Genomic DNA, 22,200 nt, shown 5'->3' on the forward strand with positions numbered 1-22,200 from the left:
AGTAGCTAATTCAATTGAACTCTTCAACATGGTCCAGGAAATAGGATCAGTATCTAAGGAATACAAATAAAATGAAGCATGCTATATATGAATAATATGTGCTAATAATTAGAGTCTTAACCATAGCTAACATTTAAGGAGCACTTACGTGCCAGGCACTGTGCCAAAAGCTTTTGTAAGTATCATCTCATTTAATCCTTACAGCCCTTTGAAATGAATACTATTAATCTCCCTGTTTTACTGGGAAGGAAATTCAGGCTTATGGGAGTTAACTTGCCCAGTGTCACACAAATTAGCCAGAGGAGAAGCCAGGTACAATCTCAGGCCTATCTGACCCCTGAGCACATACTCTTAACCTGTATGTTAAGGTCAAGGTTGAGGTATTGTTTATTTCAAACATATCCCTGTCTTTACTGAATGTGCTTAAGCAAATTCTTACCAAGTTTAGTAAACTTACTTTAATTCTCCCTCAGCTTCAAGATGAAACTTTTTTTAAGCTCAGTAATTCATGTATTGACTTGCAAAACAATAAATAATACAAACAGTTTTTAAATGCAGTTTTAATGCTGTACCATTTAGGGTTGTGAAATACTAATGCAGTGTTTTCATCCTGTTATTCTATAATCTAAATGATTGCTTTAAAAACATATCAAAACCAAAGCCCAACCTCACTAGGGTACTAGAAAAATTAGAAAGTAAAACAATACAAATTATTTACCATATTGAACATAATTTTTTGAAGACCTCATAGGGCAGAAAATATAATGCCTATTATATGCGAGGGGGGGCCTCCCATGGTTCTCATTATCAACAAATCTAAGAGAAAAAAAGGAAAAAGATTTGAACATTTTTAAAAATAAGATTTTTAAGACAGAGATTTAAAAAAACCTAAACCAAATTCTTTATTTCTAACAATATATAATATGTTACATCCCATTTATGACTACACATAAGCACCTAACAGATAGTTGGTAGTCAGTAAGTGTTCATTCAATTAAATCATCAAAAATTGTCAAAAATGCATTTCATACAATCATGCTCCAGGTATTAAACTTTCCCTAATATAGGGAATCCAATGGTGAAAACCATTAAGGGCATAATTAAGTACTGCACAGTTCAAGCCCAAGTGCGTCTTGGCCGTTCTGAAACACTCAGCAATTAAAGGCACATGAAGAAAATAATGTGCTAGTCCTGGTTGGCAGTGATGACAAAATATAAAAGATCACCTTAACATCCGATAAACACTTTTTGCTATTTGCAAACAGCATTTCTAAGTGCTTGCCTTGGCTCCAGAGACTTAAAATTCAAGACAAGGCAGACAGCGCTGAAGCAAGCTGCCAACTTCCACATGCATCAAACCCACAAATTGATTTACTTGCATTATGGTTCCTAAGTAACCTTACTATTGCAGGGTAATTCGGTATGTAACAGATTCCATGCTTTTAACCGGTCTGTGTCACAGTTTCCTGCCTTGACTAGTCATTATCTCCCTCAGATTTCTGAGATGACAAATGAAGGACAGTGCACTATTCTAAGTGACACCTAGAACTAGCTCTCTGTGTAATGTTAATTAACTGACCCAAATGGTTTTTAGTTAAGTAGTCATAAAATCTCACTTGGGGAACTTCCAGGTAAAGATGGCAGATTAAACATATGCATTTACTTTTGTTCCTTCCTGAAACTCTACTAAAACATCAGCACAAGGATTGAAATGTTTTGAAAGGCATAAACTGACAGAAAGAGAACAGTAGAGGAAACATGGAAGTTGGAGAACAGACGGAGATACTTAGCAGACAAGTTAACCAGAGAGCCCAGGAATTAGCAGCACTGTGTACCTCTGCACTGAGACTGAACGACGGGTTGAAACGCTATTTCAGAAGGAGTTGAACCCTCAGTTCTCCTCCTGCTGAGTGGTTTTAAGACTTTCCTTGGCCAGGCGCAGTGCCTCATGCCTGTAATCCTAGCACTCTAGGAGGCTGAGGCAGGATTGCTTGAGGTCAGGAGTTCGAGACCAGCCTAAGCAAGAGCAAGACCTCCGTCTTTACTAAAAAAATAGAAAGAAATTATCTGGACAACTAAAAATATATAGAAAAAAATTAGCCAGGCATGGTGGCACATGCCTGTAGTCCCAGCTACTTGGGAGGTTGAGGCAGAAGGATTGCTTGAGCCCAGGAGTCTGAGGCTGCTGTGAGCTAGGCTAACACCACGGCACTCTAGCCTGGGCAACAGAGTGAGACTCTGTCTCCAAAAAAGAAAAAAGAAAAAGAAATACTTTGCTTGACCCTGCCCTGGTAGAAGAATAAATAGGGAACATCAGGCATAGTTGAGGATAAGGCTACCCTACAGAAAATAGGGGCTTTATGGGCCAAATGCTGACACCTCTCTCCCTCAGCCCTCTTTTCCCACTGGTTCCTAAAAAATTAGAAGCCAGACTAGTACCCTGCAGGAAGACAGTAAAATGATCCTTCCCTGGAGAATCTAACCAGCCCAAGGAGAAGGAGCAAAGGATGCTGACACCGAAGTCCTCCAGTGATCTAATTCACCCCACGGTACACCCCACATTAATAAGCACACCCACAGGCTTCTCATCGCCTAGTGAATGCCCTGCTCTTAGCTATGATCAGACACCCAGGGATTGCCTCAGGAAGACCCGTAACACAAAAGATGGAGACCAAAACAAGCAAGGACAAGGCAACTCCAAGCACACAAGAGAATCTGCAGGAAGAAAACTTTTTTAAAAATCAGTAAGGTTCTTAAAGAGCTAAGAGCTCCTATTTTGTGCAAACACAAAATAAGAATCAGAATGTAATTATTTAAAACGTAATATTTAGAGAACAAAAAAAGAGCTCTTTGAAATTAAAAAATGATAGAAATGAAAAACTCAAGGACTAGAAGATAAAGTTGTGGAAATCTCACAGAAAGAAAGCAAAAAGACAAAAAATAGAGAAAGAGGACCAATCCTAGCTGTCCATTATCTCAATAACAGGTCTAGAAAGAAAAGACAGAGAAAAGAGAAGGGAGCAAATCTTTAATAAAATAATTCAAGAAAACATCCCTCAAATGAAGGATATGAGTTTCAGAATGGACAGGGCCACAAATGCCTACAGACTAGAAGAGAGGAGACAGACAGACAGATATGCACACAAGTCAAATATATACTATGTGAAATGGTAATAAGTGCTATTAAGAAAAGAATAGCAGGAAAGGGAGAAAGGAATCCTGGGGGTGGGGGACTATAGTTTAAATAGGTCAGGGAAGGCCTTGCGGGGAGGGTGACATTTGAGGAAAAACCTGCAGGAAGGTGGGGAGAAGCCATGTGGCTGCTGGGAAAAGAGCATACCAGGCAGATCATAAGTGCAGTCATGCCTCACTTAACGATGGGGATACGTTCTGAGAAATGTATCACGAGGTGACTTCATCACTGTGCGAGTATCACAAGGTGTACTTACCCAAACTAGATGGTATAGCCTACTACACCTCTAGGCTATACGGTATAGCTATTGCTCCTGGGCTACAGACCTGCATAGCATGTATGTACTGTACTGAATACTGTAGGCAACTGGAACACAAATTGCTAGGCAATAGGGATTTTCAGGTCCATCATAATCTTACGGGACCAACATCACATATAAGGTCCATCACTGACTGAAATGGTACGTGGTACACGAATGTACAAACGGAAGCCAGGGTGTGCTTGGCACATCCATCTGGAAAACAGAGAAGAGGCCACAGAGGCAGGAATGGCTTCTGTGAGTGAGGTAGAGAATGAAAGCAGACGTCAAAGAGTTAAGGGAGTACAGGGAGGGGCAAGAGAGGGTAGGGTGGGTCACTGCAAAGACTGAAATGAAGACTTTGGCTTTTATTCTGTGTGAGAATGGGAGGGTTTGAGCATAGGATAGACACAACCTGAAAGAATCTGATCTATGTTTTTAATGGATCGCTCCAACTGCCGCATTAAGAATTAAGAGTGAGACCAGCGGGAAGCTAATGCAATAATCTAGGTGAGAGGCGACAGTGGACTGGACCAGGGACAGCACTGGAGGTGGTAGGAAGTGGTCAAAGTTTGTATATATTTTGAAGGTAGAACAAGATCTGCTGATACATTAGATGTGGGGCAAGAAAGAGGAAAGGAATCAAGGCTTTTAGCCAGAAGATCAGAAATGCCATTTACCATAAATGGGGAAGACTACAGGAGGGTCAGGTTTGGGCGGGACAGGAAAAGGTCTAGTCTAGCAGATTAGGAGTTTGGTTTTGGACACATTATGTTTGAAGAGCCTGTTAGAAATCCAAGTACAGATGTTGGTAAGCAGGTGACACTGGAGGGATAAATTGAGAAGTCATTGGCATATGGCTGATATTTAAAGCCATGAGAGGGATGCTGTCACACGGAGTGAGTGTATGAAGAGAAGAGGTCCAAGTACTGAGTCTTGAGACCCTCCAAAGACAATACGACCTTGACAAGAGCTATTGCAGTGGAACAGGGGTAGTGAAAACCTGAATGGGTCCAGTTCAGGGAGAATGGGAAAACTGGAAGTAGCAAGCCTAAGCTGGGTACCTGGATAGTTGACCTGCACTAAGAAGAAGGAAGGCCCTGTATGTATAAATGCAGGGGTGGGAACTTACGGAAATTCTCTTACTGCTTCTACTTTATCAGTCAAATGGGACACAAAATCACCCAGGTAAGAGAGACAGGGAGGTGGGTGGTACACGTTTGAGGACTGAAGAGAAGATATGAAATAATCACCTAAGAGAAGGGAAGAGGAAGTGCACTAGAGCAATGTGATATGACCACTGAGAAGCAATCAGGGCCCACTCGAACCCTTACTACACTAGTCAGGACTGGTTTTTCCAGCCACGTATAGCTACGAAGGTGGTGGCATGAAGGCAGTGGAAAGTTGGAGATAAGGAAGAATGGGTTTTGCTAAACTAGTATGACAAAGCAAAAACAAATTGTTGAATATATTTTTGAGGGAGTAAATATAAAAGATCATGAAATTACAGCTGGATAAGGAAGGAAGTGAGACCACAAGTGGGCAGAGGGACATTAAATAGGTGATAGGTTCATAACAACGATGAGGGGTCATCAAGGAAGGATTAAATTGGGTACAGCATCCCAGTCACCTCAAACACTTTGATAACATACAGTCATCACAACGTCAACACTGAATATTGGTCTGGCCAAAATTTTAACTATATTGGGAGGCAGGAAGGCCTAAGGGAGGAAGCATACAGGTGGGGGGAGGGAGGGGTAAAGAGAGGGAGGCTGGGCACAGTGGCTCACGCCTGTAATCTCAGCACTTTGGGAGGCCAAGGCAGGAGGACTGCTTGAGGCCAGGAGTTCAAGACCAGCCTGGGCAACATAGTGAGACACCCCCCCATCTCTACAAAAAAGAAAATAATTAAAAAACTTAAAAAGAGAGAGGTGCTAAAAATAAATCCTTACCTTTTGTAATGAAGAGTCAACAGATAATATCTAAAACTGAAGCATCAAGAAGCTGCAATATAAACAAGATATTTAGACATTCAGGCAAATACCAAAATATCAGCTACAAGATTGAAACTGATTGCTTCTGGGGAGGAGATTGAAGTGAGAGAGAGAGGTATGCTGCTTTTTAAATAACAAACCTTAAGGAATTCTGACTCTTTATACTGCACATATATAACTGATTAAAAAATAAAAACTAAAATAAAGCTGAATTGTTCAGAAAGCGAATGATGATGCAACTCCTTGCGAGGTGTTGTTATTCACCATCCCAGATTAATTAGGTTCATAAGAGCAATCAGAAATACTCACAAACTCTTGTTTCCTCTCTTAGGAAGGATGCCATCCTGTTAACTGATGCTTTTGACTTTACTGATCAGTGTTTACATTCAGCACTTGGCTGTTATGATGGGAATGTCTACGAACGTCTGTTCCAGTGGGCTCAGAAGTCACCAACCAATACTCAGGTAGCTGAGTGGACACATTATGAATTATATAAGAGCAGAGAACAAGCAGTGAATATACATCCATGTTTTCCCATTTTAATTGATTCCCATTAGGTTGGAAATTACTTGGCATAGCACGTCTGTTTTAAAAACTTTTAGAGTACAAGGCTGGGCATGGTGGCTCACGCCTATAGTCCTAGCACTCTGGAAGGCCAAGGCAGGAGGATCACTTGAGCCCAAGAGTTTGAGGTTGCTGTGAACTATGATGACGCCACTGCACTCTAGCCAGAGTGACAGAGTAAGACTCTGTAACCAAAAAAAAAAAAATTTTTTAGAGAAGACATAAAAGAAACCAAGAGTGGGGGTGTGGCCTGGCAGGAACTGCAAGTCTAGAAGCCTGGGCTGTAATCAGCAAAATGCAGTGCTGGGAACTGGATAAAGAGAATTAGGAGGAAGTCCCCAGCTTTAAATCGTGGCTTGACATACCCAAGGGCATACTCACAGAATGGCAAACTGGATTTTAAGTAACAAAAATAAGGAGATAAATCACTGTGGTGGCTTAACCATCTTATTTTCAGCCTTTTAACTCTGTTTTGTGTGATAAAAGTGGGTACTTAGAGGGGATAGGAAGCTTAGGGGATGGCTCTCTCAGACCTGACAACAGCCTGCCAGAGATGCCTCCCTCCTCTTCACTCTAAGGAACATAATCCCAGGTGCAAAAGAGGCTGCTGCACTGACATCAGTACCCCAGAAAGCCATATAAATGACAATTTACAAGGGTTATGGCAAAAAGACCCCCAGCTGTCCTAGGAGAGAACACCAGACTTCTACATCATTAACAGCGAGAAGAGGGAGGGGACTCATAAAACCCCAACAGCCTCCGGCCAGCCAGGGTCCCACACTCTCTGCTGTGTGCCTCTTTGGGAAAAATTATGAATATGAATGAATACATTAACTGTACTGAAGAAATAAACCCTGTATTTAGAATTCGGGGAACCAGTATTTAATAGATCTGACACAGATGATCAAAACACAAAATCTATAGGTACACAACAGATTATTTTAAGTTGTATAATGCAAACATGTTACTCAGATGGTGAAGCTTTCTTTTTTACCTCTTTGGTCCAATTTCAGAAAAGGTGTCTTAACACCTCATCAAATTGGCAACTCTCAGGCTTTGATTCACACTTAGCATGGTGTTAGACTTGCTCTTAACAATTTGCAGCCTGCCATACCTCATAGCTTAATTTAACATGATTATCTAAAGTTATAACACAACCAGTTACCCTCAAGATGGTTGTCAGATAGAAGGCCAGCCCATTTTGGTCATTCCCTGTCCCCCAGGAAGGCATTCTTTTAACACAACAAGGAAATAGAAACAACTTACCTAGAGAAAGTATATGTTTACTGCTTAGCAGTTAACCTACATCCACTGTATTACTTTTTCTAATGATTGAATCTATTTCTAACATTTAAATCCTGGCACAAAAATACAGCAGTTCTCCCACTTCAGACTAGCTCCCATGGTCTAACATTAAGTGTTTGCCCTTTGGTGCTCCAGAGAAAAGCCTGCCCTGCTGTAACACCTGTCAGGAAACGTTGACGTATATACTCAAACCCATTTTACCGGCAACACAGGAAACATTCCAGTTCTCCTGATTCCTCATCTCGACTGAAGAATGTCGGGGGCTTTCCTTGTTTTTCAGTTTCTTAATGTTTACTTTAAAAGACTTTAATCTGGACACTATCTAAGAGTGAGAGGCATGAGTGACCCACAGTGTCAACAGATCTGGTAACACGTTGATGCGCTGTATCCCGCTCACTTCTATCTCCTTCCACTTGACTGTGAACAATGATGGAGTCTTCACCTTCTTAACTCCAGGGTCTATCAGAGTAGACACTCCATGTTTCCATAAACCATGAACGAACATGGTTCTGTAACCTGCATAGCGAAACAAACTGCTGCGTACACAATGCCACGGACTCTTGTCATCCTAGCTTGTATTATCTTGCTAAAAAGGTCGCAGGTACAGTACTGTGGCCCTTCATGCATAAGCTCATATGCAATTAGAAATATGAAGTTACAAATGACCTTGGAGAATCATTTCCAGTTAGTTAAAATGACACTCAGCTGACTGCTAATATATAGCCACACGATCTAACAATACATTTCTGGCTCCTTTTAGAGACCTCCCAAATAGCACTTTTTTTTTTTTTTTTTTTGAGACACAGTCTCACTCTGTTGCCCGGGCTACAGTGCCATGGCGTCAGCCTAGCTCACAACAACCTCAAACTCCTGGGCTCAAGCGATCCTCCTGCCTCAGCCTCCCGAGTAGCTGGGACTACAGGCATGCGCCACCATGCCCGGCTAATTTTTCTATACGTATTTTTAGCTGTCCATATAATTTCTTTCTATTTTTAGTAGAGATGGGGTCTCGCGCTTGCTCAGGCTGGTCTCGAACTCCTAAGTTCAAACAATCCACCTGCCTCGGCCTCCCAGAGTGCTAGGATTACAGGCGTGAGCCACTGCGCCCGGCCCCAAATAGCACTTTTAAAGTGTATTTTTCTAATCTGTTGTAGATAACTTTGAAGCCGCAATAAGGGAGATTTTTTTTCCTCAGTTGCACTAGTAGAAAAAGGCACACTCCAGGTATCTCAAACAAATTAAAACAGCAGCTATGTTGAAACATGCTCTATAGACACAAAAGCATAAACAAGACTATATTGCACTAACATTTTCCTACCAGAGGGAAAATGCTACAGTCAGTTAAACATTTTAGAATCACAGGAGCGTCTCTGCTGGGGGCTGGCTGTGTTGAGCTTTATCCCCAGACAGTGATGTGCTCTCTCTTGGTTTACTCCAGCCATGTCTGCTTTTTGGCTTTTTTCCTGATTTGAATGCTATTTCAAGCCAGTTTCTTCAAAATGAACTGCAAAAGACTGTTCCCCTCCCCACCTGCACTCCTATCTAAGTGATTCCCTAGAGATGCAAGCAGTGGAGGGAATCGTTGGCGATAATTTCAAAACAAGAATCCTATTTTCCCTCAATTATTCTAATGTAAAAATTTGTCCAAGTGGTAGATTCATTCATTCAATCATTCAACAAGTATTTACTAGGCACATTGCCAGAAACTGTCCTAGGTACTGAGGACACAGTCGAGAACAAGAGTCATAGACCTAGTGTTCGAGTAGCTTACAGTTTCAGTGTAGCCACGCAAAAAAACTAAATTTTATAAAAGATGAGGCTAGAGCTATGAAAGACAGAATCAAGCCACTGCATTAGAGAATAACAAGGATAAGCAACTCTGACCTAGAATGTGCTTACCTCATTCTACTATCTGGTTCCTTGCTTTATGGGTTAATGCTCCATTTCAAAGAGCCTCAAAGAGTCAAGCCTTTTATTTGTATTCAATTCCAAAAGCAAGTGATAAGCAGTGTTCTTAATTGGCCACCTCCATCCACAATTTAAAATCTGCATGGGAAAAGGATGCCCTTTGGAAAAATGCTTCTCCATATGTTCACACAAAAATGAATTAAAAAAATAATTTTAAAAATTAAGCATCTTATGTAATGTTACTTTCTTGAAGCTAAAGACTTATTTTGAAAGTAAGTCATTAATCCTGGCAGAAATATCCTGTCTTAATAATGCATTTCTTTCTACAAACAGGGGAACCCTGCCTATGAAAAATATATAAGACCATTATTACAAAGTTGGAGATCCAAGCTATGAAACAACCAACAGTATTCAAGAAGCAAGCAGCACCACTATGTGATAATAGTACTACGGCATATATATACAATGAAAATTTTAAATTATACATATATTTTTGAGTTGTTATCTTTTAGATACAGTCTGAAGTAATATCCGTGAAATAATATCTGTGATTTACTTCAAAATAATCCATAGGAAAAAGCAGGAGTGAATAGTTGTTGAAGTTGGTCAATGGATAGGTATATGGGTGCTCATTATACTATTCTCTCTACTTTTGAATATGTTTGAAATTTCCCACAATGAAAAACAGTACCACTATCCATTTGTAGCATTTACTTGGTTAACTATCAGGATTTTGCTTTAGATCTAGCAAAAGCCAACAGACTCACTCATTAACACTTTTGTCTTTAGCACATAATTATCCTCAGGTTTAAAAGGGCACATACACAATCCTCCAAAATGCCTACTCTTGGTGTAATCTAAATAAACTAGAGCCCTAGGAATACAACTAAGCATCAACTTTTAAAAATCAACTCTTCCACGGTGAAAATGATTTAAAATTTCAGAAAAACAGACATAACTGTCTCAAACTACCCAAAATCATCAAGCTACATTTTTTCATATCATTTTCAATTACCCAGCTAGATAAAACACTTAAAATTAAATGTCACTAGACAAATTAAATTACAAAAAAATCTCAACTGGCTACTTTTCCTAATTTACTCATATAATCATGGAGTTGTTAATAATTAGCAAATCTGAGAAAATTTACCATAAGCAAACTTATCTCCAGTAAACTGGGCAAAGAAGAGATCCCATAAGTTCTTAACTTTTAACTAGTAGTATTCCTATTTCCACACCTGTTTTCAACCCAATCATTTTATTTCATATTGGCCTCAGCTCGCTCAACAACACATAACTGGTTGGGGTTTTTTTTCAGGTAACCATCAATCAATTTTACATAGGAGACAATATTTTTTAAAAGATAACCTGTACTACTACATTGACTCACTGAAACCACAGCAGCCAGTCAATAACATTAAGGGATTTTAGTTTGTAGATGGTGAGAACGGGGTAATCATAGGTTTCTGGATATTGGCCATCTGTCAAATCTTAAAATAAATTTTCAGAGAGACATGGGCAAAAATGGACATAAGTTAGTGTTCTCGTCTTCCTTTGAGAAAGAGAACCTCAGAATCTTCTCACAGAGAGAAGGGAAAAAGGAGTGACCTACCTGCCCAGGGACATACAGCCTCAGAGCTCCACTCTCCCCTTAGACAACTGTGAAGAAACTGCATGACCTTTCTTTTACAAGGTGTTCTGGCAAACTAGGAAGTCTCACTATAATTAAAATAATTCCTGTGAGTAACCTTCAAGAAATAGAATCAAATGAACTATGCAAAATAGGAATACAGTGAAATAACAAAAATTATGTATTTCCCCAACTGCTCCAGATCCTTCATTCACTGGAGCTTGTTTCTTCTCCTCAGAAATAAACTTAACTTTGATAACAAAATACATTTGTGGGTTACCACAATAAAGTGGCTACAGAGTCATTTTGTCCCTGTGCTGTTAGCACAGAGCTGAAATAACAGTCACATTCAGAACTATGACAACTAAAAAAATGTATAATCTTCAACCTAAGTCCTATTTGAAAAAATTTGTCAAAATGCACGTTCACTGTTCAAATATGCATTCTTTCAGACAAAATTAACAGTTCTATCCATCTTTGCTTCAATAACACAATAGAGTTTTTATAAACTGCAACCTAAGTTTCCACTGAGTCCTCCCAAATCAAGTATAAATGTGCTATAGGCAGTACATATTGGGTCATAAAATAATGCATACTTAGGCAAGGAATATAATTTTCCCCCTTAAGTAATAATAATCATCAATAAATACATAATTTTCATATTTCATTTTTTATTAGGTGTTTTTTTTTTTCTGGTCAACAGTACACTTGGGAATTATACTGCACCAGGCATAAGAAGATTTCTACCACAGGGACATTTTGTAGTCAGAATCCAATATAAATATTTCTAGTTAGACATTTCCATGGCTACAGATATTTGGTTCCTTGATTTATATGCATAGAAAGAAACAGTTGTCATAACTGTAAAAACCAGTACTTAATAAGTACTTTTAAATGATTGGAACAGTTTTCCTTTAATATTACAATACTAGTTATTGTTTTGGAAACTAGGTCACCCTACTTGATGTTTTGATTTTTCTCAAAGGCATCATGAGTACTCTGCTTATTCTTCCATTCCTGTATTTTTAGCCTTCTAGTTAAGTTAGGGACCATTTTATCAGAAATCATTTTAGCACTGTAATAAAAAAAGCTCTTTAAGGGTAGATTATATACCATAATGATTTCAGACTTCTTTTTATAAAAAAGGTATCTGGAGACTCTGAACAGGCACATGCATACTCAGGGTGAAGGGAACAAAACATGGAGGAGTCTGCTAAAGCACAAAACTTCCTTCTGGTCCTCACTGCCTTCAAATAAATACAAATATTTAAAAGAAAAAAATCTCACACTGTGATTAAAAAAAAAAAAATCAGTCTCTTCCATTTCCTGGAGAGTCAGTTTCCAGAAACTTCTCTCGGGGTTGGAGATCAGTCATCTGTCTTCCGAGCTAGTCTACAGAAAGTCCAGTTGTGCTCCACTGTGTTCTCGTTGGCCCGCTCACTCATGTGATGCACCCGGGTGTTGCGGATCGTGAAACCTTGTTTCGTAATGTATTCCATCAGGTGGACCCTAAGAGAAACTTCCTGGTGATAATCACAGGGTCCAAAGGTAAAGGAAACCTGGCAGTCTCTGGTGTCCATCATGTGCTTATTCCACTTGGTAAAATAATTTGAGATGCCTTCTAGCAAGGAATGGACCTTGGTGGTGATGGTTAATTGGGTTATAATGACAGCCACTGGATTGGAGTACTTAGAAAGCTTCCGAGTACTAGACAGCTCCACAACTTCTTCAAAAGTATCCATAGGATACAAAGGCTTAGGGTCATTGAGACACTGAATCAATGGCTCAATCTGGTAAAAATCTGCTTCTTTCCGAAGCAGATCAAATTCCTTGAAATCCAGGGGTAAAGTCAACTCTGAAGTTCTTAAGAAGTTGAGGACGTATCGGAAAAGAGGTCCATCTCGATCAATGAAGTAATTGCCTTGAGGGTCTCGAGCTGTGGGGAAGTCCCCCCCAAACATAGCTCCAAGCATGGAATCCGGGTAACGCGTCAATGTAGTGAGAGACGTTGTATACAAGTGTCCACCTACATTTAACGTGACTGGGTCAGTCATCTGAAATTTTTAAAACAATGATCAGTCATCTGCAAATTCTTAAATCCTACCTTTGACAAGTTAAGAAAATTAATGATACTGAGCAAAGCACACGATATCTTCAGGCTATAATGCATTTAGTAATCCTATAATGCAAAATGGCTTTACTTTCAGTGATAAACATAACCAGACGAAGGGATCTAACATTGGCTTTCAACAGAAAAAAAGGATAAATCCAATTCTTTAAAGACTTACTATAAGAATGGAGGGCATGACTTCCAGAGCTATATAGTTTCAGGTCAGAGAAGATTATGGGAAGGAAAAAGCTAAGCTAAAATATATTCTTAAGTTTTTTCTGATTTTTTTTTTTTTTTTGAGACAGGGTCTCGCTTTGTTGCCCAGGCTAGAGTTAGTGCCGTGGCGTCAGCCTAGCTCACAGCAACCTCAGACTCCTGGGCTTAAGCGATCCTACTGCCTCAGCCTCCCAGGTAGCTGGGACTACAGGCATGCGCCACCATGCCCGGCTAATTTTTTCTATATATATTTTAGTTGGCCAGATAATTTCTTTCTATTTTTTTAGTAGAGACGAGGTCTCCCTCTTGCTCAGGCTGGTCTCGAACTCCTGACCTCGAGCGATCCACCCGCCTCAGCCTCTCAGAGTGCTAGGATTACAGGCATGAGCCACCGCGCCCAGTCTTTTTTCTGATTTTTAAATAAAGGCTTTCATTTTTCTTAACTCAGTTTAACATAGTATAGAATAAAAATGACCTAATAATGTTAAGACATCTACTTTCAATATTTCTTTGAGTTTTTTCCCACTCATAAAAGGGGAATGAATCATGAAGTTTATTTTAAAGATAAAAATTTGTACAGAACTAATCTTGATAATCTTTTCATGGAAATTATATTTATAGTTTCAAATACTAAGTTAGAATATATAGTTTAGTCAATACAACCTAGCTACAAAAGCATTACATACTCAAAGGCTAACAGCAGCTTTAAAATTTCATAATCTCATAGTATATTCACTTTTGCAACATTAATATTGCAATCTAGCCTTTAATTTTGAGAAACAAGCTTCTCTAACATACTTTCAGTTTTAGAAATCATTTAAGAAAAAATAAAGACAGACAGATTTCAGGTATGTGGCAAATAAAATATTTCTTACCAAAGGAATAGAAAAATAGGGAGACACATGCACACATGAGAAGAGCAACTGAGAGAAGAGGTAACTTCTCAAGCATTAATCTCCCTAACTATAACAAAACGTCCTCCGTATCATTACTCACTACACCCTTCTAGTAGTCACCATTCCATGAAGGAAGAGTTTTAAGAGCAATTTACTTTAAAAACCAAAAAATAATGTTGTCTCTCAAATAAGTGATTTAAAAAAGTACTTGGAGAGTCCATATTGAGTTTGCTCCCATAAAAACACCAAACCCTCAGGAGTTTGAGACCAGCCTGAGCAAGAGCAAAAACCTGTCTCTACTAAAACTAGAAAAAATTAACAGGGTATGGTGGCAAGTGCCAGTAGTCCCAGCTACTTGGGAGGCTGAGGCAGGAGGATCACTTGAGCCCAGGAGTTTGAGGTTGCTGTGAGCTTTGATGACCCCACTGCACTCTAGCCTAGGCAGCAGAGCAACTCTATCTCAAAAAAAAAAAAAAACCACCAAACACAAAAAAACACCAAACCAGCCAGGTGTGGAGGCTCACACCTATAATCCCAGAACTTTGGGAGGCCAAGGCAGGAGAATCACTTGAGACCAGGAGTTTCAGACCAGCAATATAGCAAGACCCCTTCTCTACAAAAAAAATTTTTTTTAATTAAAAAAAAAAAAAAAAAAAACAAACAAAAATACCCAAAAAATACATCTAAACTATTAATAATTAAAAGAGGGGAGGGAGTTGTACAAATTCATAATATTCATTCTTTTAAGATATATTACACCTAAGAATACATAAGGGAAAACAAGACACATAAAAATTATTTGCCAGCCTTCAAAATGCATCTGCAAGAACCACTCACCATATAGCCCCAGTCTCCATTATCCATCTGCTCCAGCGCTGCGTCTAAGAGCCCAGGTTCCAGGGAAACTTTGGGAGGAAAAAAATCAGACATATGATAGTACATATAACTACAAAAATAGAGACAAAAGGTTTTTTTCACCCCGCAGAGCAGTCAAAACACCAGAAAAACTACTCATTTTTGCTCAACTAAAACCTAATACAGGGCAAAGATCTGGGGAAGAAAGCACACCCCTCGGGGCCTTCTCTGTGTCCTCTACCCTTACCACAAGGAGCCCACCTGGAACTAAGACACAAGATTTTATAAAGAAAGAACTATCCTGTACTTAAAAAGGAGGAAGAGCCTAGAAATTAAACCAGTCATTCAAATTCTACCTTTCTGAATCTTCACAGGGAAAAAAAGAAAAGAACAGAATAGAAAAAAAGAAAAAGAAAGGAAAAAAAAATCTACCTCTCTTCTCTGAAAATCCAATTTTTAGAATTTCTATAGGAGAACGTTCTGATTAACTCTACAACCTTATCCTGGCACAAACCTTTAGTGGTCCACAACGTACACTACTCTGGTGATGGGCACACTAAAAGCCCTGACTTCAGCATTATTCAATTCATCCATGTAACAAAAACACTTGTACCCCCTTAAATATTTTGAAATTAAAAAATAATTAATAAAATGCATCACTGGAAAACTCCAAATAACAAAAAATAAAAATTAAAAAATTAAAAAGGGAGAACGGGAAAACTCCTTTTCATCAGCATTTCAGCTATACAAATTAATCATCCCAGTAAAAGCAACAAAAATCATAAATCTCCTGAGACACCAGTATCCCTTACAAGACAAATACATCAGAATGGCATTTATTTTATAACATAAAAAACTAATCATGATATAGTTAAATAATGATGTCTTCTTTCTCTTTGTACAACAAGTAAAACAAATGGAAAACAATTTAAATGCTAAACTGTTACAGCACAATTTGAGGCAAAAAGAACCTTCCTGATCTGGGCGAGAGTCGAGAGTCGAGAGTCGATCGGCCAGCACTCACAGCCAGCCAGCCTCAAGACACTAAGAAACACTCGGATACTAATGATGCCAGTGTGAATTTATTTTTATCTACAATTCAAAAGCACTGAAACAGTTTCCCAGCTACTGAATTGCCTTAGTCAGTTCCCTCTCACACACTTCTTTCCCCAAATCAACCTGCAAAGCAAACTGCAGAGCAAATTTCAAAAGCTCTGGCAAGAGATGGTAAGAAACATGGACTTATCCGTATTCACCCAGGAAAAGCACTGGCTTTTTTATATGGTCTTTGAACAGATCCACTTTTCCCACTTTTAGAGGAATCTGGCACACAATTCCCAGAACAAGCCCCGGCTACAGAAGATCACAAAGGCTCTTTCTCAAAAGGTCACTCAGGCATGTAGAGAACATTTGCATAGCACAGCATGGGCTGAAATCAGAGCCTGAAGCATCTATTTCTCTACCTTGCAAATTCTTCAAAGCAAACAAGCTAAAATGTGGACCCAGAGACGTGTAGTCAGTTTTTATTCTTTACACTCAGTAGTTGGATATAGATAGGCCTCCACATGCTATAGGGTGAGAAATGGAACAAATGTCAAATTCAGGGCTGTTATAACATTTCATTCCTCTGACTTGCTTCACAAATAGTATCTGAAGTAAACAGAACCAAGAAATGGCGTTGCCAATTTGTCTTGCCAGCATCTGATTCAGTTACTGATAACAATAGATTAATAATTGAGCAATTTAAAGGGACAGTCATCCAAAAGTTCTGGTAAGATGCTCATCTTTGGCATTTTCCATCACCCAAAGTATGCATTCCTGACAGCCTCATTTATTCAACCAACATTTACTGAAAGTCAACCATGGCACTGGGAGGAACCTATGTGCAATGGGGACATACAGAAATAGGAAAGGAACAATTTTTGCCCTCATGGAGCTTTCAATCTAAGAAGGATGGCAACATGTGACAACTTAAGTACAGAACAGAATGCTAAAGTGCTACATAATAGATGGACCAGCAGAGGCCTGCAGGAGGAGAAAAGAAAGACTGCAAATGGGAAAATGGAGGACTTCTGGGAAAGCTCATTCAGTTGAACCCTGAAAGAAAATTTGGACAACCTAAAAAGCGATTCTAGAAATAATTTAAACAGACAGGGATATGAAAGCCTTTCCACGCCCCCCCCAATATTCCTGATAACAGTAAGCCAAGCACGTATTACTATCAACGTTTTAGACATAGAAAATACAAAAATAGGGCGGATTAAGTAAGTAACTGAATAAGAACTTGAGTATTCTTACTCCTAGTCTAGATCTTTCCATTGTCCTCTACTAGGATAGAAATTTAAAGAACAGAACCCAAGAAACAAGAAATTGAAAAGGATTACCTTTAAACTCCCTATAGCCATCCATTAATCCTATCCACCCAGTAGGGATTTATTTACAAATTTTTTACAGTAACTCAGCCTAACTAAGCAGTCATAATGGGTTTGTAAAAATTCTCTTCAGGCAAAAAAAAAAAAAAAAAAAAGGCAGGAACCTATTAACTACTGTGAATAATGGCTGCTATCTTCTGCCTTCAGTGACCAAAAAAATTCCAATCCATGGATATCCAAATGGTTAATGAGAAATGGAAGACCAAGACAAGGAGAAAACAGACATCAATGTTATAGCTGTTATGCACTATTAATCCTTTTTTTTCCTTTTTTACTGCTAAACCAAAACAAGATAACTTCTTGAGCAGTCATAAAAAGAAAATTAACGATGCCCCTCAATCTATTCCACAGCAAAAGCCAAGGTTCCGGCACAAAGATGTAATGAAACCTCAAGATTAATAATTCAGGAAAGCAATTATGGGAATCTATATAAGCCCATGTTTCTTAAAAAGCACCCAAAAGCCTTACTATACTTGTGTGTAAAATACATCAAAATAAACTAAAGCAAAGCCAGTATTAGTCACTCCAATAACAATGACTAAACTGTCTTTAAAAATCAAATTGTTCATTAAAGAGCTCAAAGGGAAAAAATAGTATTGATTAGTTTAGATTTTTATCTTTACTCCTAGCTTCTAAACATCCTCTGTGGAGAGGCAAAAAAAAAAAAAAAGAAGGCAGGGAGATTCCTGGCTATCCAATAGCTGGATCGTAATCAGCCTCTGAATTCTGAACTGATGACCATTAGGAATCGCTGAAAGACAATGCAGATGAATGGAATGAAACATAATCCCAAAGAATTGCTAGAATAGTTTCAATCTCTTGTACTAAATCATTTTCCAGAGCTACTAACAATTAGAAAATGATTCATTTGCTTTTCACCTTCTCTCCCTTTTGGCACAGTGTCTATGGAGGGCTTGATGAGAAGTTAAATGACCACAAGACAGGCAGCAGAAGGAAGATCTTGAAATGGGCATCAAATGGGCCTGTTTTACTTGATGAAATATCTAATATTTCAGAATATTTGCCAGGAATGGAGATTATGAGGGTAACAATGTAAAAAGTTTTCCTTTACAGTGACTTTCCTTACTAAAGATCATTTTTAAACAGTGTATACAACCAAGCACAAACAACTATAAACTTCAAAGAAAGGCTTCTGGCCCTGTAAAATCGGTTCACTTGAAAACAGTTCACGTGAAAAGATCTTATCTTTGATGCAAATAAAATTCTTGTGGAAACAACACTAAGCATTCCCAAAAAATATAAAGGCGCACTGAAAATTCACCCATGTTTAAGCTTCAAAGGTTATTGCAACTCATGTATAAACTCTGACAGTGAACTGTTAGCAGATAACTAAGTTAAGGAAAACATATACTGAAGAATTTACAGGAGTCTTAAAAGAATTTACACATTTTCTAAAGTAGCAAACCTGAAGAATGCACAATTCAGTAAGTTAACAACTTTAAAAACAACGTACAAACCCCTAAATGCCACTCTTCTCACCACTGCAGAATTGCAATTACAGACTTAATGGTTATAATGAACTAATTTAACACAAATATTCCTGGTTTATCATTTCTGCTACAGACTAAAAATTCGCCAGGGCGAAAGATATACTCCTACATAACAATCTATACACTGCAATATAAACCTTCAACCCTATAACTACTGCCATCCCAGAGTTTCCAGGTAGCCCTTTCAAATGCTTTTCTGCCAACTGTGGTGGCAAGAGCAAGACCTCATCTCTAATAAAAATAGAAAAATTAGCCAGGCATCGTGGAGCATACCTGTAGTACCAACTATTCAGGAGGCTGAGGCAGGAGGATCGCTTAAGCCCAGGAGTTTTAGGTTGCAGTGAGCTATGATGCCACTGCACTTTACCCAGGGCGACAGAGCAAGACTCTGTCTCAAAAATAAATAAATAAATAAATAAATAAATTTTTAAAATAAAATGAAATGCTTTTCTACTGAAACCTTTGTGTCTGGCATTCAGAAAAGAAGACTCAATAAATTTCCTCCACCTATACTTACCTTCAAAATCGCCTTTATACTGAGTTTCTCTGTTTTTGAAACGTGGGAGTTTGAAAGTGAAATACTTTTTATAGTAACTAGTTCAGCGACATCTAAAGGAGTCTTTTGGGTTAACATCCACATACAGGCCAGCACAAGTAGCCAGGCATACAAGGATAATGTGATTATAGTGTTAAATTACCCTTAACAAGACCACTGCAGAAATGGATTTTTTTCTAAAAGTAATTCTTTTCTCTCTCCTCTCTCAACCATGTGGTCTAGAAGAAAAGGAGCTACAGCTTGAAAGTGATCTTAACACTAACGAGTTGACTGACAACTCTTTAGTATCATAAAATTCCTCATAAAATCATAAAATACTAAAATTTATAATTTTAGCATTATAAAAGTCCTCAAAATAATAAAATTCCTCCTACCCTCAGTCTCCACAAGATAAAACCTGATAATACCACCTTCCCAGAAGTAATTGCACCATTTAGACACAACACAAAGGCAAAAACTGGCCCACAGGGTATCAGATCAGGACAAGGAAAGAGAACTGGGGGTGGGGGGCCTTGTATCCCAATTCTCAATTCTGCTCTGTTACTAATTACGAGACCCTGAGAAAATCATCCTTTATGCCCAGCTTCTGCTTTGGGGAAATGGAGAAAATAAGTGAGATTATGAATATAAAATCGTCTGTAAACTGGCAAGTATTACACAAATGTGAAAATAGGAGTGGCAGTAGCATAAACAAAATTTCTGTGGTACACTGAGAAACCTGAGCGTGTAAACGTAAGTAATTTAGAGCATTGGCAGGGAGACAGGGCAAATATGGAAAAGAAGCCCCCTTAATTAGCTTCCAATCTCCCCAGAGCTCCAGAAGAACTCTATCCAGGTAAATGGGCGTGTCCAGCTTTTACAGAGCCCACCAGACATCTGAGCTCTTGATCTCAGAAGGAACTTCTTTAAAGCATGACTCAGGATTATCTCCAAGGTAAAGCTGAATCCAAATAAATACATGTATTACATTTTAAATTGGCCCCAAATATCAAAATCCAACACACACTGAGGGATTCAGAGGGTTCACCCCAAGATTCCTTTATGAAGTAATGCTTTGGTTAAATATGATTTATGCAAATTCAAATTACAAAACTTTGAAATGGCACCTATGGCTACCCACCACCCCACCCTTCGTATCTAAGGCATTACACAAAATCTAATATCAGTAATGACCATCAGCCATTACTGATACTAGAGAGAATCCTCTCAACTACCAACCCCGCTAGCAAAAACATTATTTTCCTTTTCCTAGCTACGTATTTGTTCATCTGAAACCATCTCAATCTTGGGCTCAGGCCTGTGCTAAATGCTGTCCCCAAGCTTCTTTCCTATCCCAGGATGATTCAAGTACTAGGGCATTTGTGACAGCGAAAAAGTGAACATGCCAAAGGGATATGGAAGACATACTCAGGCTACCCCAAACATTCTTAGCCAAACCAGGTCATCCTGGGTCACTTTGCCACCCCAATCTCTTCTATCACAAAGTCCTACAACTGGATTTATCAACTTGTTCTAGAACTGGTATACTTAAACAGAAACATGATAACTTCAGCAGAATAACCAAACAGGATCTCTGTCACGTTTCATTTCCCCATCCCACCCGCAGACAGCCTGCACCACAGTCAGCCCAGCAGGTGCTGCACGGGCTCCCCATTACCACGGCCATTTATCACCTCTGACATCTAGCATTAAAAATGCCACGACATACACAAATCTAAGCATAAAGAACTCAGCTGCAAGCAGAGAGTGTCTCTTCAGAGCAGAAAAATCCCAAAGGCAGCCCTGCCTTACGCTTTAAACTAGGGCAAGCGGTGGCTAATAAGCACCACCCCCAAAGCAATCATTTTCCAGCAAAGCCTGAGAGTCCCGGGCTGGGCCACGCTTCGCCGGTGCCCCGCAAGCGAAGCCCCCCAACCCAAGCCGGCCCCGGCGTAGGGCGGGCGACGCTCCGGGCCCGGGCGGGAGGCGCGCACCGGAGCCCCGAACCCGGGCCCGCCGAGACCGCGCGTCCCCGCCGGGCGGGCCCCGGCACCCCCGCCCAGGCCTGGCCGCGGGCACCCCCGCCGTGGGCTCGTGCCAGCCCCGGGACACGCGCCCCGGGCTCCCCGCGGTCCCCTGAGCGCGCCCACGCCCTGATCCTCCTCCGCCCCGCTCCCCCGGCCGCTGGGCGCGGGCTCCTCCTTACGCCCGGCCCTCCCGAGCCCCGGCCCCGCAAGCCCCGCAAGCCCCGCGCCCGCCCCACTCACTGCGCGGCGGCGGCGGCGGCCGGGCCGGGAGATGCCGGCGGCCGGAGAGCACGAGCACGGGGACAAGCGAGCCCGCGCCCGGCGGTGGCGGCGGCGGCAGAGAGGACGACTCAGTACGCGCCCAGAGTTGCGGCTCCAGCAGCCCGGCGCGGGCGGCGCCTTCCCGGCAGAACCGCGGCGCCACGAGCGCGGGCGCCCCCTACCGGCGGCGCGGGCTGGAGGCCAGAGGGCCTGACGCCGGAGGAGCGGCACGAGCGAAGCCAGAGCCGTGCGGTCAGGCCGGCTCTACCGCAGCCCCGAAGCCCCGCCCCCACCCCGCCCCGAAACCCCGCCCCCACGCCCCGCCTCCTCCCGCAGCACGGGGTCCGCCCTGCCCAGGGCCGGCTCTTCGCTGCGTCCCCTGCGGGAATGTCGCCGCAGCTCTTTGGCCTCAGTCATTTCGCGGACTTGTGTGGGCCCCCACCATGTGCCAGGCCTGGGCGGGTA

General features: G+C 40.5%; 2 protein-coding genes across 4 annotated transcripts in view; one reads left to right on the forward strand and one right to left on the reverse strand.

Moving 5' to 3' along the window:
- ACOX2 (acyl-CoA oxidase 2) overlaps window positions 1–9,746 on the forward strand; it is a 54,471-nt gene extending 44,725 nt beyond the window's left edge. Inside the window, 2 exon segments of the mRNA XM_045530727.1 lie at window positions 5,817–5,949; window positions 9,596–9,746. Coding sequence (XP_045386683.1) covers window positions 5,817–5,949; window positions 9,596–9,658 — 196 coding nt within the window. The 3' untranslated portion in view covers window positions 9,659–9,746.
- Window positions 9,747–11,543: 1,797 nt separating this feature from the next.
- KCTD6 (potassium channel tetramerization domain containing 6) lies at window positions 11,544–21,853 on the reverse strand. Of its 3 annotated transcripts, none has more exons than XM_045530726.1 (3): window positions 21,715–21,853; window positions 14,952–15,019; window positions 11,544–12,946 (listed from the first exon to the last, which is right to left on the reverse strand). In XM_045530726.1, exons 2-3 carry the CDS (start codon window positions 14,976–14,978, stop codon window positions 12,260–12,262), a joined length of 714 nt encoding a protein of 237 aa, XP_045386682.1. In that variant the 5' UTR covers window positions 14,979–15,019; window positions 21,715–21,853; the 3' UTR covers window positions 11,544–12,259. The 3 variants fall into 3 exon arrangements, with proteins under 3 accessions (XP_045386682.1, XP_045386681.1, XP_045386679.1); XM_045530725.1 differs by lacking the exon at window positions 21,715–21,853 and adding an exon at window positions 19,430–21,400; XM_045530723.1 differs by lacking the exon at window positions 21,715–21,853 and having other exon boundaries at window positions 14,952–15,579.
- Window positions 21,854–22,200: the final 347 nt, after the last annotated feature.

The sequence above is a fragment of the Lemur catta genome, chromosome 18 (genome assembly GCF_020740605.2).
Source record: "Lemur catta isolate mLemCat1 chromosome 18, mLemCat1.pri, whole genome shotgun sequence".
NCBI classification, from domain to species: domain Eukaryota; kingdom Metazoa; phylum Chordata; class Mammalia; order Primates; family Lemuridae; genus Lemur; species Lemur catta.